Source organism: Mauremys reevesii, linkage group 7, assembly GCF_016161935.1.
Source record: "Mauremys reevesii isolate NIE-2019 linkage group 7, ASM1616193v1, whole genome shotgun sequence".
Classification (NCBI taxonomy): domain Eukaryota; kingdom Metazoa; phylum Chordata; order Testudines; family Geoemydidae; genus Mauremys; species Mauremys reevesii.
Genome location: NC_052629.1, coordinates 76,579,764 through 76,605,373, shown reverse-complemented (window position 1 = coordinate 76,605,373; position 25,610 = coordinate 76,579,764). Strand labels below are relative to the sequence as shown.

General features: G+C 49.4%; 1 protein-coding gene across 8 annotated transcripts in view; it reads left to right on the top strand.

Annotated features, from left to right (window-relative positions):
* MON1A (MON1 homolog A, secretory trafficking associated) overlaps positions 1-25,610 on the top strand; it is a 60,834-nt gene that overhangs the window by 18,736 nt on the left and 16,488 nt on the right. For 4 of the 8 annotated variants that reach the window (XR_005582905.1, XR_005582906.1, XM_039481929.1 and 1 more), the window contains exon 2: positions 24,077-24,224. Coding sequence is in view for 5 of the 8 variants with exons in the window: in XM_039481929.1 (XP_039337863.1) it covers positions 24,098-24,224 (127 nt within the window). In the remaining 3 variants the exon portion in view is untranslated. Of the gene's footprint in view, positions 1-11,321; positions 11,368-11,574; positions 11,636-19,310; positions 19,340-24,076; positions 24,225-25,610 lie in introns of those variants that run through there. The other 4 variants (XM_039481926.1, XM_039481928.1, XM_039481927.1 and 1 more) reach the window with 4 other exon arrangements.

The window sequence follows — 25,610 nt, the reverse complement described above, 5'->3', positions numbered from 1 at the left end:
AGCGCTGAACGTCATGTAAATTATGAATGTCCATCCGAAAGGTCAAATTCTGCGGGCGTACAATCGAATCCGTAATTTCCATACCAAGATATCGATATGGGGCTTGCCGCTGAAGTTTTTCTGGAGCAATCACCAGCCCAGCCTTTCGCAAAACTGAGTCAATTTCAGCAATCGCCGCATCCACAGCAAAATGGGCGCCAGTAAACAAGAGATCATCCATATAATGATAAATAATCCAATCAGGGTGCGCCAATCGCAGGGGTGCTATAGCCCAAGCAACATAAGATTGACAAATGGTAGGAGAATTTTTCATACCTTGTGGTAAAACAGTCCATTGATACCGCCGGGCAGGTGCAGCCTTATTTATAGAAGGCACAGAAAAGGCAAATTTTTCGCGGTCCGCGGGATGCAAGGCAATGGTAAAAAAGCAGTCCTTTAAGTCAACAACAAGCAGAGGCCATCCGTGCGGAAGCATAGTAGGTGTGGGCAGCCCAGGCTGGAGGGCGCCCATATCCTTCATTACAGCATTGACAGCGCGTAGATCTTGTAACAAACGCCAATGTCCAGACTTTTTGGGAATGGTAAAAATAGGGGTATTCCAAGGGCTAACAGAAGGTTCAAGGTGGCCCATAGCCAATTGTTCCTGCACAAGTTCATGCACCCGGGCGAGCTTATCTTTGGGCAGCGGCCACTGAGCGACCCAGACCGGCGTGGTGGTAGTCCATTCCAGCTGTAGGATCGGTCGCCCCTCAGTGGCCGCTAAGGAAAAGGTGAATTTTGCAACACAACGCCCCACTGACTTAAACAGTCCCGACCTAAAAGCCATATCGGAGCCGGCATTACATAGGGGCGAACTTTTGCGCTCGTGGCCGGATCTTCCACATCAGAAATGGTAATAAAATTCACACTAATGCGAGTCAATTGAGTCCCACCAATGCCGGTCACCGGTGTGGCGGCATCCCGCAAGGGCCAAGATTCCGGCCAAAACCGAGCGGGGACTATAGTCACATCGGCCCCTGTATCCAGCAAGGCTTCATGAATAATCTGCCGCCCATCGGACCCTTGAAGCCGAACAGTACGGGTGGGCTTGCGCGAAGTAATGTCCATAGCAAAAGCAATTTGGGGAGGGCTAGTGGATCCAAATCCTCGGGACCCACGATCAATCGGGGTTGATCGGGGTACACATCCCTTGAAGGGTATTAGTTGAGCAATACGCGTGCCAGCAATTATAGTTACAGGGGGGCAGAGGGCGCGTACCATTATCCCAATGTTCCCGGTATAATCGGCGTCAATAAGGCCAGGTAAAACAAAAATACCCTGTTTAGATGTCGATGAACGGCCAATCAGAAGAGCACTTAATCCAAATCCTAATGGGCCATCAGTGTTAGAAGGAAGAACTTGAACTTTATCAGTCTCTAGAACTACATCTGATGCTGTGGCCAGGTCCACTCCGGCACTGCCACGGGTTGCTCCGGTGAGGTGTTCCAGGCAGCCGGGTTGGTAGGTGGAGGTACTTGTATCGTCGCGCTCCTCCGAGGAGCGCTCCGTGATCCGTTTCCCGGCAGCGGCGTTCCATCTTTCTTATAACGTGCCCAGCAATCATTGGCATGATGTCCAAACTTATTACATCGTGCACAAGCACCAGTTGCAGAGTTAGGAGACATGGCAGAGGTTCGCTGTCCAAACCTATTACGTCGTGTACAAGCGCCTGTTGCAGCTCTAGATGACATATCAGAGGTTCGCTGCCCATTTTGCAATGGGCAGTCCCGCCAGAGGTGCCCGGGTTTTCCACAACTAAAACAAGGGCCGGCTGGCCGGGTCGATCTTTTAGCCCCCCACCGTCGCCCGAGCAGAGGTCGTAACGTCACGGCCAGTGCAGAGGCCTGTGCCTCAGCATGAATTGCTGCCTTATCCGTCTCCTCAAACATAGTGGCCTTATTACATGCTTCAATCATTTCCATCAGAGATGCAGTTTTGGGTAAGGTAGCTAAGATACGGCGGCAAGTGGGATTTGCATTCTGGGTGGCAAGATCAAGGCCAACTGCAGTCCTGGCTTCTGGCGTCAGATTAGGGGATCTATCAATAGCTTCTCGGAGACGATCCAAAAAGGTGGAATATGGTTCTGATAGGCCTTGTGTAATTTTAGCATAGGGCGGGTTCGGCTTCCCCATCTGGGGCACCGCCTTAAAGGCAGCCAAAGCTAGTTCCTGTGATTGCTGCAGGATCCGGGGTTCAAGACGGGCTTGCAAATGTGGGTCAGCAAAACGGCCGGCTCCCAAAAGCATCTCAGTAGTGGCCACGCGCCGGGGATCACCGTCCGGTAGATCCAGATTGTGGACAAGGGCCAAGTCGATTCTCTTGGCCCAATCGTCTTTCCACAACAGTTTTTGCGTAGGTGTAAGAAGTAGATCGGCTAGTTTAATTGCATCATACGGACACATCGCCTGGCCCGTAAATACCTGTTCGATAAGAGACTGTACATATAGATTATCTAGTCCATAAGCCATAATTGATTTCTGTGCCTCACGGATCAATTTCCAATCCAAAGGGGCCCATTGTCGGTGATTAGGATGTTGAGGGTCTGGTGTAATTACTGGAAAGGCCTCAGGTGTCAGCCCTTCAAGGATGGCTTCCTTTATGACCCCATGCCAACGCTGTACTGGGTCCGGAGGGTCCCCGGGGTCAGGTGGGGCAGAAGGGCAAGTCGGACGAAAACACTCGTGAAGACATGACCGTGATGATCCAGCTGGAAAACCTTGTTTTTGATCCAATTTGTTAAAAATGGCCTGCAGTTGTCGACCCTGGCGTTGCAGTTCCTCATAAAGAGCATCAGACCGGGTAAACTGAGTAAAATCAGAACATGGCTGTGATGGCACATGTTCCACCCGAGCCTCCTCTGCTTCCCCGCATTCATGACACCCCCAGGTCCCGTGGATACGGCACGGCTTTGAAAGGGGTGCATATGGCAAAGTTGTCTCCATAGGCTCGGGTGTATCGGGCGGTAGCGGGACCGAAGCAGGATCAGTTATATTAGGGCCAATAGCTACGTTGGAGGGTAATGGCATCGTAGCAGAGGCAACATCATCCATAGGGAAGGGGTTGGAAGCCAAGGGTATCACTGTGTCCTCACCACCAAAAAAATCCCTGGCTCCAACCGGCAAAACGGAGGGTATTCCGGGCGTTGGGTGACAAAGGTCAGATAGAGCCGCCTGTACTCCAGCCTCGGCTGCAAAGGCTTCCACTATCTCTGTTGTCTTCTTCCATATTGGACTCAGGGAGAAGGCTTCCTTGTCACCCTGAGCCACTGATTTCCAAAGTTCACAGCCCATCCGCTCCCACACAGTTTTATCAAATATTGTATTGGGTGATACAGAAAGTCCCCTTGAACGTCCCCACTGTAGTAAGCGGGATAATGCATCAGAGGGGAACTTTTCCCTGCCGCTCGCGATGCGTGTCAGAATTTCATGCACCATTTTCTCCTCTGCAGACGCAGCGGCTCCCATATTTACTGCTCACCTCTAGGTTCAGGTGTGCCCCCCCCCTTTTTTTTTTTTTTTTTTTTTTTTAAATGCCCTGCAGCTTACCGCTCGGCACTGGGCTTCAGGTGCTTCTCTCCGTTTGGACGCTCTATGGTTCCCAGCCGTACAACTCTGTTTAGGTGTGTCCTTCTTCTTTGGACGCCCTGCAGCCGCTGCTTGACACTCAGGCGCGCTTCTCTTTTCCTTTTAACAACTCAGGCCACCAACACTATCTTCAATAATCACATCGGGGTCACCATTTGTTGCATTACAAGAGCAGGAACAGAGCCCAAGCAGAGAGAGACAGCGTGTGTGTGTATACATCTCTCTTTATTCATTTCCCAGCATGCTCTTATATACAATATGGTAGTCAATCAATTACTAATTGATTAATCAAATCAACACAGCTGCAGCTGTAACCCATAGGGTAATTATCCTACACACCTGTATCCCATTTACAATTAGCTGGCCAATGAGAACAAGCCCAAGGCCAGTCCTTCACACACAACTCCCAGCATAATCAGCTCAGTATCTCACATTCTAATCCCACACCCCTTACCCAGGATCAACAAACTGATCGACAGATTGGGAAAGGCCCGGTTCATGTCTACCCTGGACCTTACCAAGGGCTACTGGCAGATCCCCCTGGCAAAGACCGACAAGGAGAAGACGGCCTTTGCAACCCCGGAAGGACTATATCAATACACCGTTCTTCCCTTTGGATTACATGGGGCCCCCGCTACCTTCCAGCGGCTAATGGATAAGCTGTTACGGACCCATAGGGAGTACGCGGCTGCCTATCTTGATGATGTCATCATATATAGCCCCGACTGGGAAACGCATCTCGGAAAGGTAGAGGCAGTCCTAGATACCCTGAGAAAGGCCGGACTGACCGCGAATCCCTCCAAGTGTTCGATCGGGTTAGCTGAAGCCAGATACCTGGGGTATGTAGTGGGGAGGGGCGTGGTGAGGCCCCAACTCAACAAGCTAGACGCCATACTGAAGTGGCCCTGGCCACTGCGGAAAAAGCAGGTCCGAGCATTCCTGGGACTCGTGGGGTACTATAGGCGGTTCATTCCCCACTTTGCCACCAGGGCATGCCCCTTAACGGACCTGACCAGGGCTCGGGGCCCAGACATAGTGAAATGGTCTGCTGCGGCCGAAGCCGCTTTTGTGGATCTACGAACGGCCCTCTGCACGGACCCTGTCCTAGTAGCCCCAGACTGGGGGCAGGAGTTCGTCCTACAGACGGACGCCTTGGAAGTAGGCCTGGGGGCGGTGCTTTCCCAAATGGTCGGAGATGACGAACACCCCGTCCTCTACCTCAGTAGAAAGCTCCTGCCTAGAGAACAGAAGTACGCCATCGTAGAGAAGGAATGTCTGGCGGTAAAATGGGCCGTAGAAAGCCTCCGCTATTATTTACTGGGACGGAGATTTGCCCTAGTCACGGACCATGCCCCGTTGCAATGGATGCACCAGAACAAGGACAAGAACGCGCGAGTGACGAGATGGTTCCTGTCGCTTCAGCCCTTCCACTTCATGGTTCGGCACCGGTCCGGGACTCAACATGGCAATGCGGATGGCCTGTCGAGGGTACATTGTTTTCCGACCCAAGTGGCCCAACCCCGTAGTGTTGAGCGGGGGGGCGGGATATGTGGCAAATTCAGGCCAATTAGCTACCTGGAGAGGGGTAACAATTAGCCCGGAAGGCTTAGCCAGCAAAATAAGGTTCAGCTGGGGCAGGGGTTAGGAAGCAACTAATCAGGTTCAGCTGGCCCCAGTTGCTAGAGACCTTTTTAAACCCTCCCTGACAAGGAAGCTGGGAGGGGGGAAGGAGGATGAGAGAAGCAGGGCAGCTGCCAGCAAGGAGGGACAGCTGAGCTCTGAGACTCGCTGCAGGACGGAGGGCATTCTCCCCAAGTGGGGGGGGGAAGAAACAAGAGCTAGGGGGCGGGCTGAGAAGGAATCAGCTCGGCCTTGTGAGATTGAGAAGGGTTTTTTTTCCCTTTTGCCCTAGCCTGTGTCTCTGAGGCTGGGAAGGACTGAGCTGACAAACAGAGGGGCAGGTATTTTGCCACAATAGATATGTGGACAGAACTGGCATCGGGCTTTTTTGCAAGGATAGGTTCCTGGGTTAGTGTTTATGTTGTATGGTGTGTGGTTGCTGGTGAGTATTTGCTTCAGGTTGGGAGGCTGTCTGTAAGCGAGGACTGGTCTGTCTCCCAAGATCTGTGAGAGTGAGGTATCATCTTTCAGGATAGGTTGTAGATCTTTGATGATGCGCTGGAGAGGTTTTAGTTGGGGGCTGAAGGTGACGGCCGTGGCGTTCTGTTATTTTCTTTGTTGGGCCTGTCCTGTAGTAGGTGGCTTCTGGGTACTCTTCTGGCTCTGTCAATCTGTTTTTTCACTTCAGCAGGTGGGTATTGTAGTTTTAAGAATGCTTGATAAAGATCTTGTAGGTGTTTATCCCTGTCTGAGGGATTGGATATGGTGCTGAAGTGATGTGGTGTATCCCATTTGCCTTCATAAACTTTTGAAGCTCCTGAGAGACGAACTGTGGTCCATTGTCGCTCACAAGTTGTTCTGGCAGACCGAAATGACTAAAGAGTCCTCGTAGTTTTTGGATAGTACTCTCTGCAGTAGTGGACTGCATTATAGAGACTTCTGGCCATTTAGAATGGGCATCTACCACCACCAAGAATATGATTCCTTCAAGTGGGCCAGCGAAGTCAACATGAATACGTTGCCACGGGTTTTCAGGCCAGTCCCATGAATGTAGGGGTGCCCACTGGGGTGCATTCCTCACACCCTGACATGATATACAAGCTCTTGCCTTCTCTTCAATAGCACTGTCCAATCCAGGCCACCAAATATAGCTTTATGCAATTTTCTTCATGTGCACTATTCCACAGTATTCCGGAATGGAGCGGTTCTAACATCTGTAATCTCAGTGGTGGTGAGATAATGACATCTCCCCCACAACAAACAACCAGATTGGATTGATAACTCCGTCCTCTTGGACATGTAGTTAACAAGGTCGGGTGAGACCAGAGAAGTTCATCGAGATGTTCCATGCATCACCAGGTCCATAACTTGGGACAATACTGGGTCAACTCGAGTTGCCTTCTTTACCTGAGTAGCGGTGATGGGTGTATTCTCTACCTGTTCAAAGTAAAATATTCCCTTCTGGGCAATATCTTGACATTTGACTGGCAAAGGCAACCTTGAGAGACCATCCGCATTGCCGTGCAGAGTGGATTTCTGATATTTGATTTCATATGAGTGTGCGGAAAGCAACAATGCCCAACTTTGCATACGACTAGCGGCTAATGGAGGAATGCCTGTGTGGGGTCCAAAAATTGAAGTCAGGGGTCTATGGTCTGTGAGAAGAGTAAACTTCCATCCGAACAGGTACTGATGAAACTTCTGAATTTAGAAAACGATTCCCAATGCCTCATGTTCAGTTTGGGCATAGTTAGTTTCTGCTTTGCTTAGAGTTCGTGAAGCAAAAGTAATAGGTCTCTCTTCTCCCGAAGGCATAATGTGTGACATGACTGCTCCCACTCCATAAGGGGATGCATCGCAGGCCAACTGTAGGGGTAAGGATGGATCAAAGTACGTCAGAACTTCAGAATTTAGCAATGCATCCTTAGCTTTGTTAAATGCAACATCACAGGCTTCAGTCCACTTCCAGGCCTTGTTCTGCCCAAGGAGTTCGTGAAGTGGTTTTAGCAGTGTGGCTAACTGAGATGAACTTTCCATAATAGTTCAATAATCCTAGAAATGAGCGAAGCTGGCTAACATTTCGAGGAGGGGAAGCCTCCACAATAGCCTTAACCTTGGCAGGGGCCTTACGAAGACCTGTAGCATCAATGATGTGTCCCAAATATTCAACAGAGGGCTGGAAGAATTCACACTTGTCTTTGTGGACTCTTAGTCCATACTCTTCCAGTCTTTGTAGGGTAGCCTCTAAATTCTTTAGGTGATCCTCCTCATTCCTTCCAGTGACCAGGATGTCATCCAGATAGCACTGGACTCCTGGCAAGCCACACAAGATCTGGCCCTCTGGAACAGGGCGGGAGCAGATATTATTCCAAAGGGTAGGCAACAGTATCGATAAAGCCCCTTGTGCGTCACAATAGTCAACAGCTCTTGGGACTTTTCATCAACATGCATCTGTAAATACGCTTGACTCAGATCAATCTTACTGAACTTTTGTCCCCCAGCCAGGCCTGCGAAGAGGTCATCGATGCGGGGAAGCGGGTATTGCTCTGCACACAACACTGGGTTGACAGTGACTTTAAAATCACCGCAAATCCGGAGGGAGCCATCTTTCTTCACTATTGGAACAATAGGAGTTGCCCATGGGCTATGGGTAACTGGTATTAGGTCTCCATTTGTGACCAGGCACTCCAGGTCCTCTTCAGCCTGATGGCATATGGCACAGTTCTGGCTTTCAGATATTTTGGCTGACTGTCAAGTTTAATGTTCAATGTCACAGTGATTCCCTTCATACTTCCCAGATCCTCTCCAAAAACAGCAGCGTGTTTCCTTAGTATAGTGGTCAGACCGATTTCTTCTTTAGTCATTCGGTGCATTTCTGCCCAATTCAGCTGGATCTTCCTAAGCCAAGATCTACCCATTAAGGCTGGGTAATTACCTCTTGCCCAAGGCTGGGTTTTTGCCGCCTCAAGCAGAAGAAAAAAAAAAGCCACAATCACGATCTGCAGCTCTACTGCCGCCGCTTCAGTCTTTGGTGGCAATTCGGCAGCTGGTCCTTCACTCTGAGAGGGAGTGAGGGACACGCCGCCGAATTGCCACCGAAGACCCGGACATGCCGCCCCTCACCGTTGGCCGCCCCAAGCAGCTGCTTGCTGGGCTGGTGCCTGGAGCTGGCCCTGCTCTCACCACAAACTGTGGCAATTTAGCAGCCTGTCCATTGAGCTCCACCTTAACATCAGTAGTGCCCAACATGGGCACAGCTTCTCCCATATATGTCTTCTGCACTGTTTTTGTTGCTTTAAGCGGAAGATGCTGTAGCTTTTCTTTTTACACAGTCTTTAAGACCAGTGAAATGGCTGCACCAGTGTCCAGTTCCATGCGTATAGGTTTGCCGTCCAACAACAGGGTTACCCAGGATTCATGCGAGCCCACTGCCAAAGACAAAACGTGAGTGGCTCTTCTTGTGATGAGGTATCTCCTTGGTCATCCTGGGTCTGCTCTAGGGTATTTCCCTTTTTGGTCAGCCAGACCACAGACCTCTTTTTCTTTGGTTTACAGGCACACTCAGTGTGTCCCTTTTTGCCACAGTGTCGACACACCAGGTCCTTACACCAGCATTCTGATGCATGGTGACCTGGCTTACCACAGCGGTAACATTCCTGACTCCCCACAGTTTTGTGAGTAGGTTCTTGTGACAGCTTATGAACCCTAGAGCATGCACCGATGGATTGCACCTCCTTTGTAGCCAGTTCCATGGAGATTGCAAAATCAATGGCCTTCTGTAAGGTAAGCTGAGCCTCTGTCAATAGGCGCTTCCATATAGCTTCACTGTGCAGGCCACACACTAACCTGTCACGTAGGGCATCATTTAATATCTCCTTAAATTCACAGTGTTCTGCAAGCTTTCTCAAAGTTGCTACAAATTGTACAACTGTTTCATCTTCTTTCTGGTCTCTTTTGTGGAACCTATATCTTTCAGCAATTACCAGTGGTTTTGGAGAAAAATGGGACCCCAGGATTTCCAAAATGTCACTGTAAGATTTAGTCTCTGGCTTAACAGGGTGTAATAAGCTGCGTAGCAGGGAGTGGGTCTTAGGCCAGGCCTGCACAATTCGTAAAGCAGCGAGGGCCATATTACTCCAATGAAAACAGCTGAGGGCCGAAATCCCCCGTCCCTGCCAACCCCCCCGCTCAGCCCCCCCCAACACATCCCCCGCCCCAGCACCGCCCAGCCCTGTGGAACCCCTGCCCCTCGAAGTATAAAGCCTCGCCGCCACTGCCTGCTTGCCCGCCCACTCAGCTCGTCATCCCCACCATGAAATAAGGGGAGGGGAAAAGGGGGACAGTTGGAAGGGATTTTCTGGGGCTGTGAACTAAGGGGAGGGGAAAGGAGGGCAGTGTGAAGGGATTGGATGTGGCTGTCCAACACAAACACAGGGGCTGCAGGGAGCCCGGGCGGGCGGGGGGGCTGTGTGATAGGGGCCAGGGAGGGGGAATGTCCCGGGGCCAGGGAAGGGGGCAGCAGTTGGGGCATGGCAGGTGCAACACACACACAGAGACACACACATGTCTCCCCCGGGGATTTCCTGGCTGCCCACAGACAGTTCAAGCCCCCCACCCCTTTCAATCACTACGGAGGCTGCCGTAGGATCAACCAGTGCAGTAGCCACCCCGCCCCACCCCCGACTGAAGGAGGGGTGTTGAGAGGGGTCTTGGCCCAGTCCCCACCCCCCTGAGCTGCGGCTCGAGCCCAGGCGCCCCTCCCCTCACTCAGCACTTACCGGCTCTTTCTCGTGCCCAGCTCTTCCCGCCTCAGTGGGCCCTGGAAGTGACGCACTCGCTGTACGCCAGGTGGGTGGAGCGGGAGACGGAGACGTGTGGTTCTGGCCGTTAGGGCGGCTGGAGCGCGGCGCACGCACACAGGGCTGTGAGGTGGGCAAACGCAGCAGCCCCATCCCGCCACTTGCCTGCGGGCCGCACAGTGAACCTACGCAGGCCGCATGCGGCCCGGGGGCCACATGTTTGCAGGCCTGTCTTAGCCCCTACAACACTTAAGAATATTGGCACCTTCTTCTCTTCTGTAATATCATTCGCAATAACAAAAAGCTCAAAATGCTCAGTACATACACAGGGCCAACTCTAACTTTTTTGCTGCCCCAAGCTAAAAGAAAGAGTGCCGCCCCACCGTAACACCCCCCCCCCGCGAGTGCCGTGCTGCCGAATCCCCCCCCCCCACAAGTGCTGCGCTGCCCAAGTCCCCCAGCGCCATGCTGCCAAAGCCAGTGCAAACAAGCCAGTTCTCACCCCCTTCTAGCAGCAAAAAAGGGGTTTGGTGGGGTTTTTTTTTTGTGTACCTTAACTTCTACTTCCTTCTGTTGCTGGGGCAGCACAGAGAGCCCACCCTTGTTGCCACATTGTTATATCCTTGGGGGCAACAGTTTTAGAAAGAAATCACTGTAGACACAGAGAGCTGTAAACCTTGAAGCAGCCATTTATTACCACACAGAACTAACCAACAGCCAGCCAAAACTGGCTGGGCTATCCCCTAATAATCTAACTCAGTTGCCATAGCAACACAAGATTCTATTACCACGACAACCAAATACACAACACCCCCCATTTGGTCACTCGGGATACAGAAGTGCGGGAGCAGGCCAGAGTGGGGTGAGGAAGCCCACTACCCCTAGCCCTGAGTTCACTGCCTCAATCCCTGTATTCAGAGTGACCCAAGGTGATTTGAGTGGAAGTGAGACTGTTGTGGAGGTCCGGTTTTCTCCCCAAGTCAGTAGGATTCTTGCCCAGTGGCGCCTGGAACATTCCCTGAAATTCTGGAATTGATCAAACACAATATCCAAGAGTTACTACTTTATAAACAGAGCAATGTTGTGAGCTTAGTGTAGGGCCTTGCTTTGCTCTGCTAGTTTAATCACTGGTGCTCCCAACCCTGCCAGTAATTAGAGTAGCCCTGTAATGATTTTACTCCTCTTAAGTTACTGATACATACTCTTAAACTTGACTTAAAGGGCGAACAGGAATCGAGAGGACTAAGGGCGAACAGGAATCGAGAGGACTTGCAGCCAGTGGGAGCAGGGGATAGACCAGAGAATCATACTGTCACCAGGAAAAGGCAGGTCTACGTGATTGGTGACTCCTTACTGAGAAGAATAGACAGGCCTGTAACTAGAGCTGATCCGGAGAACAGAAGGATGTGCTGTCTGCCGGGTGCTAAGATACGGGATGTGGACCTGAGGCTGAAAAGGATCTTAATGGGAGCAGGAAAGAATCCATTGATTATCCTTCATTTGGGAACAAATGATACGGCTAGGTTCTCGCTGGAACGTATCAAGGGAGACTATGCCAGGCTGGGGAAGACGCTTAAGGAAATCGAGGCTCAGGTGATCTTCAGTGGGATTCTGCCTGTTCCTAGAGAAGGGCAACAAAGGCGTGACAAGATTATGGCGATCAACAGATGGCTCAGGCAGTGGTGCTATAAGGAGGGCTTTGGGATGTACGGCCACTGGGAAGCATTCATGGACAGAGGACTGTTCTCTCGGGATGGACTTCACCTGAGTAAGGAGGGAAATAGACTTCTAGGATGCAGGCTCGCCCAACTGATTAAGAGAGCTTTAAACTAGGAATTTGGGGGAGATAGTTGGGAGATGTCCAGGTAATCTCCACGCCAGAATTTAACACCGAGAGGGAAGAAAACAAAGTAAGAGAGGATACAGCCATGAGCAGAAGAATGGACATAAGGAGGAAGGGTAGTGTAGATACCAGTCTAATAGGTGATACTGGTGGTAGAATGCCTGTGCCTAACCAGATAAAGAATGTCAGTGAAGCCAAACAGCAAAAATTAAGCTGTCTGTACACTAATGCAAGGAGCCTAGGAAACAAAATGGAGGAACTAGAGCTACTGGTGCAGGAAGTGAAACCGGATATTATAGGGATAACAGAAACATGGTGGAATAGTAGTCATGACTGGAGTACAGGTATTGAAGGCTATGTGCTGTTTAGGAAAGACAGAAATAAAGGCAAAGGTGGTGGAGTAACATTGTATGTCAATGATGAGGTTAACTGTAAAGAAATAAGAAGGGATGGAATGGATAAGATAGAGTCTGTCTGGGCAAAAATCACATTGGGAAAGAAAGCTACTAGAGCCTCCCCTGAGATCGTGCTTGGGGTGTGCTACAGACCGCCGGGATCTGATTTGGAGATGGATAGAGACCTCTTTAGTGTTTTTAATGAAGTAAACACTAATGGGAATTGTGTGATCATGGGAGACTTTAACTTCCCAGATATAGACTGGAGGACAAGTGCTAGTAGTAGTAATAGGGCTCAAATTTTTCTGGATGTGATAGCTGATGGATTTCTTCATCAAGTAGTTGAAGAGCCAACAAGGGGGGATGCCATTTTAGATTTGGTTTTGGTGAGTAGTGAGGACCTCATAGAAGAAATGGTTGTAGGGGACAACCTTGGTTCGAGTGATCATGAGTTAATTCAGTTCAAACTAGATGGAAGGATAAACAAAAATACATCTGGGACTAGGGTTTTTTATTTCAAAAGGGCTAACTTTAAAGAATTAAGGAAATTAGTTAGGCAAGTGGATTGGACTGAAGAACTTGTGGATCTAAAAGGAGAGGAGGCCTGGAATTACTTCAAGTCAAAGTTGCAGAAACTATCAGAAGCCTGCATCCCAAGAAAGGGGAAAAAAATCATAGGCAGGAGTTGTAGACCAAGCTGAATGAGCAAGCATCTCAGAGAGGTGATTAAGAAAAAGCAGAAAGCCTACAGGGAGTTGAAGATGGGCGGGATTAGCAGGGAAAGCTACCTTATTGAGGTCAGAACATGTAGGGATGAAGTGAGAAAGGCTAAAAGCCATGTAGAGTTGGACCTTGCAAAGGGGATTAAAACCAATAGTAAAAGGTTCTATAGCCATATAAATAAGAAGAAAACAAAGAAAGAAGAAGTGGGACCGCTAAACGCTGAGGATGGAGTGGAGGTTAAAGATAATCTAGGCATGGCCCAATATCTAAATAAATACTTTGCCTCGGTCTTTAATAAGGCTAATGAGGAGCTTAGGGATAATGGAAGGATGACAATTGGGAATGAGGATATGAAGGTAGATATTACCACATCTGAGGTAGAAGCCAAACTCGAACAGTTTAATGGGACTAAATCGGAGGGCCCAGATAATCTTCATCCAAGAATATTAAAGGAACTGGCACATGAAATTGCAAGCCCATTAGCAAGAATTTTTAATGAATCGGTAAACTCAGGGGTTGTACCGTACGACTGGAGACTTGCTAACATAGTTTCTATTTTTAAGAAAGGAAAAAAAAGTGATCCGAGTAACTATAGGCCTGTTAGTTTGACATCTGTAGTATGTAAGGTCTTGGAAAATTTTTTGAAGGAGAGGGTAGTTAAGGACATTGAGGTCAATGGTAATTGGGACAAAATACAACATGGTTTCACAAAAGGTAGATCGTGCCAAACCAACCTGATCTCCTTCTTTGAGAAAGTAACAGATTTTTTAGACAAAGGAAATGCAGTGGATCTAATTTACCTCGATTTCAGTAAGGCATTTGACACAGTTCCACATGGGGAATTATTAGTTAAATTGGAAAAGATGGGGATAAATATGAAAATTGAAAGGTGGATAAGGAACTGGTTAAAGGGGAGACTACAACGGATCATACTGAAAGGTGAACTGTCAGGCTGGAAGGAGGTTACTAGTGGAGTTCCTCAGGGATCAGTTTTGGGACCAATTTTATTTAACCTTTTTATTACTGACCTTGGCACAAAAAGTGGGAATGTGCTAATAAAGTTTGCGGATGACACAAAGCTGGGAGGTATTGCTAACACAGAGAAGGACCGGGATATCATACAGGAAGATCTGGATGTCCTTGTAAACTGGAGTAATAGTAATAGAATGAAATTTAATAGTGAAAAGTGCAAGGTCATGCATTTAGTGATTAATAACAAGAATTTTAGTTATAAATTGAGGACGCATCAGTTGGAAGTAACAGAGGAGGAGAAGGACCTCGGAGTATTGGTTGATCACAGGATGACTATGAGCTGCCAATGTGATATGGCCGTAAAAAAAGCTAATGCGGTTTTAGGATGCATCAGGCGAGGTATTTCCAGCAAAGATAAGGAGGTGTTAGTACCGTTATACAAGGCACTGGTGAGACCTCATCTGGAATACTGTGTCCAGTTCTGGTCTCCCATGTTTAAGAAGGATGAATTCAAACTGGAACAGGTTCAGAGACGGGCTACTAGGATGATCCGAGGAATGGAAAACCTGTCTTATGAAAGGAGACTGAAAGAGCTTGGCTTGTTTAGCCTAACCAAAAGAAGGTTGAGGGGGGATATCATAGAATCATAGAATCATAGAACTTAAGATCAGAAGGGACCATTATGATCATCTAGTCTGACCTCCCGCAAGATGCAGGCCACAAAAGCTGACCCACCCACTCCTGAAATAATTCTCTCCCTTGACTCAGCTGTTGAAGTCCCCAAATCCTGATTTAAAGACTTCAAGTAGCAGATAATCCTCCAGCAAGCGACCCCTGCCCCATGCTGCGGAGGAAGGCGTAAAACCTCCAGGGCCACTGCCAATCTACCCTGGAGGAAAATTCTTTCCCGACCCCAAATATGGCGATCAGCTGAACCCCGAGCATGCGGGCAAGACTCTCCAGCCAGACATTCAGGAAAAAGACTTTCAATATCCCAACATTGACCCTCGGTACTAATTACCAGTGGTCGCACGTTATTGACCTATTGACTAAATCACGTTATCCTATCAAACCATTCCCTCCATAAACTTATCAAGCTTAATCTTAAAGCCAGAGAGGTCCTTCGCCCCCACTGTTTCCCTCAGTAGGCTGTTCCAGAATTTCACTCCCCTGATGGTTAGAAACCTTCGTCTAATTTCAAGCCTAAACTTCCCGACTGCCAATTTATATCCATTTGTTCTCGTGTCCACATTAGTACTGAACTGAAATAATTCCTCTCCCTCCCTGGTATTTATCCCTCTGATATATTTAAAGAGAGCAATCATATCTCCTCTCAACCTTCTTTTGGTTAAGGAAAACAAACCGAGCTCCTCAAGTCTCCTTTCATACGACAGGCTTTCCATTCCTCGGATCATTCTAGTGGCCCTTCTTTGTACCCGTTCCAGTTTGAATTCATCCTTCTTAAACATGGGAGACCAAAACTGCACACAGTACTCCAAATGAGGTCTCACCAACGCCTTGTATAACGGGACTAGCACCTCCTTATCTCTACTAGAAATACCTCGCCTAATGCATCCCAAGACCGCATTAGCTTTTTCAACGGCCACATCACATTGCCGACTCATAGTCATCCTGCGATCAACCAGGACTCCGAGGACCTTCTCCTCTTCCGTTACTTCCAACTGGTGCGTCCCCAGCTTATAACTAAAATTCCTGTTAGTCATCCCTAAATGTATAACCTTACACTTCTCACTATTGAATTTCATCCTATTACTAATACTCCAGTTTACAAGGTCATCCAAATCTCCCTGGAGGATATCCCGATCCTTCTCCGAATTGGCAATACCTCCCAACTTCGTGTCATCCGCAAACTTTATCAGCCCACTCCTACTTTTGGTTCCGAGGTCAGCGATAAATAGATTGAATAAGATCGGACCCAAAACCGAACCTTGAGGAACTCCACTGGTAACCTCCCTCCAACCCGACAGATCACCTTTCAATACGACCCGCTGCAGTCTCCCCTTTAACCAGTTCCTTATCCACCTCTGGATTTTCATTTCAATCCCCATCTTTTCCAATTTAACCAGTAATTCTTCATGCGGTACCGTATCAAACGCCTTACTGAAATCAAGATATATTAGATCCACCGCATTTCCCTTGTCTAAAAAATCTGTTACTTTCTCAAAGAAGGAGATCAGGTTGGTTTGGCACGATCTACCTTTCGTAAAACCATGTTGTAATTTGTCCCAATTGCCATTGACCTCAAGGTCCGTAACTACTCTCTCCTTTAATATTTTTTCCATGACTTTACATACTACAGATGTTAAACTAACAGGCCTGTAGTTACCCGGGTCACTTTTTTTCCCCTTCTTGAAAATAGGAACTATATTAGCTAATCTAAGTCAAACAGTACAACCCCCGAGTTTAGAGATTCGTTAAAAATTATCGCTAATGGGCTTGCAATTTCACTCGCCAATTCCTTTAATATTCTAGGATGAAGATTATCTGGGCCGCCGGATTTACTACCGTTAAGCTCTTCAAGTTTGGCTTCTACCTCGGATACTGTAATTTCCAACCCCACACCTTCATTCCCATCAGTCACTCTGCCACTATTCCTAAGCCCTTCATTAGTCTCATTAAAGACCGAGGCAAAATATTCATTTAGATATTGTGCCATGCCTAGCTTATCCTTAATCTCCACTCCGTTTACAGTTTTAAGCGGTCCCACTTCTTCTTTCTTGGTTTTCTTCCTATTTATATGGCTAAAAAACCTTTTACTATTGGTTTTAATTCCCTTCACAAGGTCCATCTCTACCCGGCTTTTGGCCTTTCTCACTGCATCCCTACACCCTCTGACCTCAATAAGGTAGGTTTCTTTGCTGATCCCTCCCATCTTCCACTCCTTGTACGCTTTCTGTTTTTTCTTAATCACCCCTCTGAGACGCTTGCTCATCCAGCTCGGTCTAAAACTGCTACCTAAGGACCATTTTCCCTTTCTCGGGATACAGGCCTCTGACAGCTCCTGCAACTTCAACCTGAAATAATCCCAGGCGTCTTCCGCCTTTAGATCCCTAAATATGTTAGTCCAATCCACTTCCCTAACTAGTCGCCTTAATTTCGTAAAGTTAGCCCTTTTGAAATCGTAAACCTTAGTCTCAGATGCAATTTTGTTTATCCTTCCATTTATTTTGAACCGAATTAGCTCATGATCACTCGAGCCAAGGTTGTCCCCTACAACCATTTCCTCAACAAGGTCCTCACTACTCACCAAAACCAAATCTAAAATGGCATCCCCCCTCATCGGTTCAGCTACTACTTGATGAAGGAATTCATCAGCTATCACGTCTAGGAAAAGCTGAGCCCTATTATTATTACTAGCATTTGTTCCCCAATCTATATCCGGGAAGTTAAAGTCTCCCATGATCATACAGTTCCTATTAGTATTTACCTCCTTAAAAACATTAAAGAGTTCTCTATCCCTATCCTAGCTAGATCCCGGCGGTCTATAGCACACCCCAATCACTATCCCAGGGGAGGCTCTAGTAGTTTTCTTCCCTAATGTGACCATTGCCCAAACAGACTCTGTATTATCCATTCCATTACTAGTTATTTCATTACAGTTTACCTCATTATTGACATACAATGCTACTCCCCCACCTTTGCCTTTGTTTTGGTCTTTCCTAAACAGCACATACCCTTCCATACCTATACTCCAGTCATGACTACCGTTCCACCATGTTTCGGTTATTCCTACGATATCCGGTTTCAATTCTCGGACCAGGAGCTCCAATTCCTCCATTTTGTTACCTAGGCTTCTCGCATTGGTGAACAAACATCCTAATTTTTGCTGTTTGGCTTCTCTCACCTTTGTTACCCAATTTGGTAGGGACTCAGTACCACCAGTATGACCTATTGGTCTAGTATCCATCCCCCCCTCTTCCTTATGTCCAAACCCCTCCCTCTGGGGTATATGATTGCTCTTTATAAATATATCAGAGGGATTAATATTAGGGAGGGAGAGGAATTATTTAAGCTTAGTAACAATGTGGACACCAGAACAAATGGATATAAACTGGACACTAGGAAGTTTAGACTTGAAATTAGACGAAGGTTTCTAACCATTAGAGGAGTGAAGTTCTGGAACAGCCTTCCAAGGGGAGTAGTGGGGACAAAAGACATATCTGGCTTTAAGACTAAGCTTGATAAATTTATGGAGGGGATGGTATGATGGGATAGCCTAATTTTGGCAATTAATTTGGCAATTGATCTTTGATTATCAGCAGGTAAGTATGCCCAGTGGTCTGTGATGGGATGTTAGATGGGGTGGGATCTGAGTTACTACAGAAAATTCTTTCCTGGGTGCTGGCTGGTGAGTCTTGCCCACATGCTCAGGGTTTAACTGATCGCCATATTTGGGGTCGGGAAGGAATTTCGCCTTCCTCTGCAGCATGGGGCATGGGTCACTTTCTGGAGGATTCTCCACAGCTTGAGGTCTTCAAACCACAATTTGGGGACTTCGATAACTCAGACATAGGCTAGGGGTTTGTTATAGAAGTGGATGGGTGGGATTCTGTGGCCTGCATTGTGCAGGAGGTCAGACTAGATGATCATAATGGTCCCTTCTGACCTTAAAGTCTATGAGTCTATGACTCCATCTGAATGTACATAATAAGGCTGCAGGATTTACCCTATAAAGCCTAGAATGTCTGTTGAATCAGGTCGAAGCAATGACACAGCTACAAGCATGGCTGAGAGCGGTTCAGTCATCACTGGGCTGCGTGGTCTGTTACTGTCCAAACTGTTACATTTTCAGCCCTATTATCTGTCCCTTTCTTAATTATTCCCAATATTCTGTTAGCTTTTTTGATTTCCGCTGCACATTGAGTGGATGTTTTCAGAGAGCTATCCACAATGACTCCAAGATCTCTTTCTTGAGTGGTAACAGCTAATTTAGACCCCATCAGAGGTAAATCAATCAATCACCAACTGTTACTCTATAGCTAATTTGCATGTAACAATTTCATTGGTTGTATGAAGGAGACTTGCACAGATGGTGCAATTGCAACACCTGTGCAGCAGCAGTGGCTTTGGGCTAGAACCCAAAATGCCAAACTGGAGCCGTGAGAGAACCAGAATGTCTGTCCCACGTGGAATTTCCAAAAGGAGTTTGTTCCAGATCTTTCAGCCTGTAGCCTGGGGAGCTGAGTGGGCCAGCCGTCCACCAGTGCAGGAAGCCAGCCAAAACTGGCTACAGATCTTCCACAGGAGTTAGGAACCTGACAGGCTACCCTGGAGCTGGAGTTTTCTGATGGAAAAGCCATTCTGGGAATTTTAAATGGAGTCTTCTAAACAATGGAGAGCCTTGTGAGTGACCTTTGTTTTGTGTCATGAAAGACGTTAACACTGAATTCTTCTGCAGAGGCTACATTGGAAGAGTTTCATCCCAGCATCATGGGCTGTTTTTTTGCTCTGCAGAGCTGTTTGTTCGATGGGGCTGACGGTATTACTAGCTCGCGAGTCTAGTGGTTTGGGGTGGGGTTTTGTACATGTCTTATGGAAATATGATGAAAGGCATGCTGCCAACTCATTAATTTTCTCTAGTTCAAAATGGCCACCTTCTCCCATTCCTGGCTGTAAGCGTGCAGACTCACCCCTGCGGTGCCTCCTGCTGGTCTCTCAGGGAATTAGCTCAATTTCCAGCCTGGAGCGCCCTCTGCAGGCCGGTGATCCACTACTGCCTGCCACTTGGCCCCCATGTCCCTCCCTGGATTCCGGTGCCCTGTTTACCTGGGGTGCTGCCCCCTGACAGTAACCCCTTTCTCTCAGGGTCTCCCCTCCCCAGGAAACCCTCACCCACTATCCCCACCTCGCTTCAGTATAAGGCTACTGCCAGTCATCATCTAGCCCCCACACCCTGGGGCAGACTGCAGTATCAGCCTACTCATCACTGGCAAGGTTGGGTTTGGACCTGCTGCCTTTGCCTACCCCTGGGCTGCCCTCTGCAACCCCCAGTACCCATTGGCCTTGTGCTAGGCTGCAGCCTGGGGCTTTCCAGGCTGGAGCTCCCCAGCTCCTCTGCCTTTCCCCAGCCCTACTCCACTCAGGTACCCTGTCTCTCGCTCCCTGCAGCCAGGCAGAGGGAAACTGTTGAGCTCCTGGCTCCCAGCCTTTTTATACAGGCCAGCTGTGGCCTGATTGGGGTGTGGCCCAGCTGTGGTTGCTTCCCCAGTCAGCCCAGCTTTTAGAGCTGCAGCCCTCTCCAGGGCTGCTTTCCAGCCCTCCCAGGCAGGAGTGGGTGTCCACCCTGCTACACTGGCAGCAGGGCCGGCTTTAGGCCAATTCCACCAGTTCCCCTGAATTGGGCCCCACGCCTAAGAGTGCCCCGCGCCCAGTGAGAATCTCTTCCCTGGCAAGAGGCGCCTTTTTAATTTTTACTCACCTGGCGGCGCTCCAGGTCTTCGGCGGCACTTCGGCGGTGGGTCCTTCAGTGCCGTCGAAGACCTGGAGCGAGTGAAGGACCTGTCGCCGAAGTGCCACCGAAGACTCGGAGCACCGCCCGGTGAGTACAAGCCCCATGTGTTTTTTTACATGTGTGGGCTTTTTTTTTTTTTTTTGGTCATCCCTGCCGGGGGCTCATCAAAACTGTTCGAATTGGGCCCCACACTTCCTAAAGCTGGTCCTGACTGGCAGTGGGGCTGCCATTTCCCTATAGGCTCAGAAAGCTGTCCTGAATAAAGCTGGATGCTCCTTCCCACTGTTTTCAGTGAGATGGCTCAGGGGGGTGGATGGGCCAAAGGACTGTGAGGAGCAGCAGAGACCCTGTGAAAGGGGGATCGGGAGTGTGATGGGGAGCAAGCATGGGGGTGGGCAGGAGGCAGGTTTAGGGAGGCATGGGGGCAGGAGGCAGGCTAGGGGGGTGCAGAGGGCAGTGATGGGGGGAAGATGGAGAGGATAGCCTGGCAGCTCCCCCAAACAGGGGGGTGAGGGGAGTCCCTTCCCAGCAGCCAGGGGAAGGCAATATCAGTGTTGCCAACACTCATGAACTGATCGGGAGTCACAGGGTTTGACATCTACAGGGGGTCCATGGCAGCAGGAGGCAGTGAAGGGGGTAATCGGGGAAGAGCTGCTGCTGGACCCACCAGCAACACCTCCCGCTGCCTCATCATTTCTCTTTGCCTCGGGATCCAGGTAGGAGAGAAGCCTTGTGGGGCAGCAAGGCCCAGGAGTGGGAGTCAAGACAGTAATAGGCAGGGGATGGCAGCTCCCCATCTCAGCGGTGCGGAGAGGGTAAGTGGGGGCTCCCTCTGAGCAGCCAGGGGAGGGGTGTATTTCAGTGTGTGCTGGAGGTTGCCTTGTCAATCTGAAAGGATCACACATGCAGAGCCACAGGAGTAGAGGGGAGTTAGAAAGGCAAAAGACAGGCTGGGAACCATGGCCTGAGGATGTTTTTGAAGTCTCATGATTTGAGGGGCCAACCACATGGTATGTGGGGGTCCAACTCATGAGTTTGGCTCTCCTGAGGTTGGCCATACTGGATAAGGAGGCAGGATGAATAATAATATTCAGAGAATTCCACAAAAATCTCCCCACTTTCAGAACAGCTGCGGTCTCCCACTGTTCTCCGGGGGACACAGGCTGCCCATGTCTCCATTCACCTAGTCCTCACAGTACTTCTCTCTTCCTCAGCATGGGAGGTCCACCCTTTCCCTGAAGGCAGCTTGGTTTCCCTCATGGTAAGAGGGATAGGCGATGGTGGCTATTTTGAATAAGCTGAGGGAACTCTGTTGCCTCAGTCCTCTTTGAAGCCCTAGGAGAGAGTGGCCAATTCTCCATGGTGTTCTCTGAAGATTTTATGTGCCGGGTTCTGCTGATAGATGAACCATCAGTTACGAAAAATGATGGCCAAACATGAGCATATTTAATCTAAAAAACAACTTATTGCACCATGAGGGAAAACAAACTTGAGACTCACATGTGGCATTGCTTTTGTAGGCCGCACTTGGCGTGTTACCCAACTTTTTATGTGACAATGGCTTGTCGGGTTTTCAGTGCGGGGAAACCCTATCCAATGAGAGAGTCTATTACTGCTAGCAACTTTACAGGCTACTTCAGGGTGATTCAGTGGCCTGGGACCCAGGAGGCCTGGGACCAATGTTTGGCTCTGCCACTGCTTTGCTGGTTGATCTTGGGCCAATCATGTCCCTCCCTGTGCCTCAGTTTCCCCATTAATAAAATGGGGATAATGGTACTGACCTCCTTTTTAAAGCACTTTGAGATCTATTGATGAAAAGCACTAGGCAAGAGCGAAATATCGATATTGTTTGGTTGGCTAAGCCACTCTTTCTCTTTTCTGTGCTCTATCCATTTCAAATACACATGCCGAATGCAGGGAGAGGTGAAGCAGTGCCAGTGCAAAGGGCAGGCTGGGCAGAGGAGCCAGCATACGGGCTAGTGTCACAGGACTCCAGTGTGGTTTGAGTGGTGATTAGGCACTCATGTGGCACAGAGGTGAATTCAGCCCAAACCCAGGACAACAAATAACAAGGGGACCAATGAGTTGGCCTCAGGCCCTAGAAAGAGAAAACCAATGGCCTCCATTAAACAGGACTGTGGAAGAGAGGAAACCCTGTTGGGACTAGAGCAGCTTTCGTGAAGCCTTTCCAGGAGCTTTGTGCACCCCAACCGAGCCAGAAGAATTAGGCGGCGAATGCTAATGTGACCAAAGTCTCAGCTCTGCTCAAGGTCTAGGCAAGGAGGCTGAGCTTTTTTGTCTTTATCTCTGAAAGCATGTTACAAAGAAGGTCAGCATCATCCCCTTTTACAGATGGGGAAACTGAGGCAGGGCGGTCACTCAGCAGCAGAACCAGGAATAGAGCCTGCCTCTTCTGAGCCCCCCTACAGCGCTCAATCCAGTACGCCACCCTGCTCCTAGCAGAGCTTGAGCCTCGTCTCTAGCCATTTCGGTACATCTTTGTTTTCTTGGTGTCAAGCAATCAGTAGCAGTGGTGGGTTGGTGCTAGTGACAGGCCTAAGAACAAGGGCTGTGGGCACAGACAGGACACCCATCTCTTTGGCCTCCTCTGTGCTCCCCCATCACTCCCCAGCCAGTGAGTGGCTGGGATGGATGCTGCTTAAGCTAGCGGAGTGAGGAGCTCTTCCTGATGAGCGCCAAGCCCTTGGGAGTGTGGGTGAGGAAGGGGGGCTCAAGGCTCCACTCTGATTCCTCCTGCCCACATGCTCCCACTGGCCTGGTGAGGCGCTGGCATCCAGCTGGCTCAGGAGTCTGATCGGGATTGGGGCCAGCCGTGGGGAAGTGACTGAATGAGCCATGCTTGACTAACTCCCAATGCTAGCTTCTCACCCTTCCGACCCGGCTCCCACCCTCTTTCATTATGTTACTGCTCTGGGGATCTCTAGAGCCATTGCTTCCCCTCATTCAGACCAACCGGCCCCATTGATGAGGGATGGGTCTTGTTCCCTGTGACCACTCTTCCCCACTTGGCTCCTCCAACCAGTCCTCCTGGCCCAAAGCAGCCAGTAGCACTCCAAGGATCGTCTCGATGCTTCTGCTCCTCATGCCCCCATTGAAAGGTTGTCAGGGCTGCTCAGAGGATGTGCCCTTTCCCTTGTCACCCTCCCCAGGACCCGCCCCCATCTACCACTGTCCCTTTTGTGGCATGGCTCCCACAACGGAAGAGAGAACTGCAGGCTCTTCCTGTGGCTGAGTAACCTGGATGTGATCTCAGCCTGGATGTAGAAGAGGTACCTCCTGTAGATGTGTCCCACCTGCTATGGATAGATGGCACAGAGATGGCTTTTACACTTCTGCTCCATGTGCTACCAGAGATATACCCAGCTGTTTCCTACCCCTGGTGAGCTCCAGGCCATGATCAAAGAGAACTGAACTACTTACCCTCTGGCCCATTCCCCATTGCTGCTGCCACCCCACCCAGACATTCCTGGATAGGTTTCCCCCCTCACCACTGCTCTGATGCGATGCCCATTGTGTCATGGTGCTTCCGTCTGCCCACACTGGGGAGCAGCAAGACTAGGTGAGAGAGCAGCGGGACATGGAGAGCTGACAGTCTCCTTTGTGTGCAGGTCCCTGCCAGCCTCTGAGGAATGGCTGCTGACATTCACAAGAAGAAAGGCTGGGAAGTCCCCAACGGGTCCTTGGTGCCAGCAGATGGGCAACCCATGGAGAGGTCGGAGAGCCCCACCCCAGGGCTGGCTCAGGGCATGGAACCAGGTAGGGGCAGGGGATTATTGCATTTGTAGGAGGGGCCATGCTCACTCCAGCTGTGTGATTGTTCTGCTGGCCCTGTGGGGGAGGCCAAAAACAACTTCCCCTTCCACTTCCCGGGCTAGCTTGGGAAGGAGACTGGGAGAAGCAGGCCACCCTAGCTGAGGTACGACGACTGGGACAATGGACAGGCGCATAGGCCAACCAGCAGGAATGATGTGAGTGAGGGCCCATCTCCGGGCTGATCACATTGTTATCCCCATGGATTAAGCTGTCCCATGCCTAGGTGCAGAAACTAGGGGTGTGGGGAGGTGCCTGGTGCCCTGTGCCAGGGCCCCAGCTGCCGGCCCTGCATGTAGGCTCCTGGCTGCCAGCTCTGCTCCCTCTGGCCCCGCACATGAGCTCCCAGCCCTGCATCCGGGGCTCCACTGCCAGCCCCGCCCCTGCCTCTAGCTGTGTCACCAGGCTTGGCCACTTTCCCCTTTCCAGGTGTCATCCCTCCCCCTCCCTCCTGGAGACACGGCCCCCTGCTTCTGGCCCCAGCTCTGGCAGGGGGACACTGGTCCCATGGAGGCAGAGCTAGCACTGGGAATGACCCTGGAGCCAGCATGGGGAAGAGTCTCCATCCTTGGTCTGAAGCTGCTATGGGATTAGTACAGATGTCATAACTGAGACGCTTTCTCCACCCGGGAGCAGATCAGGAGAAGGGGCCCGACTCCATAACTGGGAAGATCTGTCATTTTGACTGGCACCCCAAGGTCATGCCCACAACAAAAATGGCCACCTGATCTTCTGACCCTGTCCCTGTCCAGTCCCACATAGTGAATTCCTTCATGAGATAAATGGGTTGGAATAACAGGGGTTGGCTGGTGTAACGATGCAGCCTTTGGAGGGGCACAACTGAGAGAATCAATTCAGGACAAATTGCTTAGAGCAGGGCAGTTACAGCCCAAAGCTGGAATTCCTTTACTATTAAGGCACACCAAATCAGCCAAACACAGGGGACTTTGGTTTTACCCCACTGGCTAACCATAAGTCATATAAGCAATTCCCTTAGATACTCCAGTTCCCTTGTATCACCATCAGTGCCACTTGTTATGGGGATGAATGGTTATGAAAACCAATACCCCAGTAAAAGAAAAAAGGTTCTCCTGATCCCAAAGGACCAAGCCCCAGACCAATATACAAATCAGATCTTACCCACAAATCATGCTGTTGCCAATCCTTTAGAATCTAAAATCTAAAGGTTTATTCATAAAAAGAAAGAAATATAGATGAGAGCTAAAATTGGTTAAATGGAATCAATTACATACAGTGATGGCAAAGTTCTTGGTTCAGGCTTGTAGCAGTGATGTAACAAACTGCAGGTTCAAATCAAGTCTCTGGAGTACA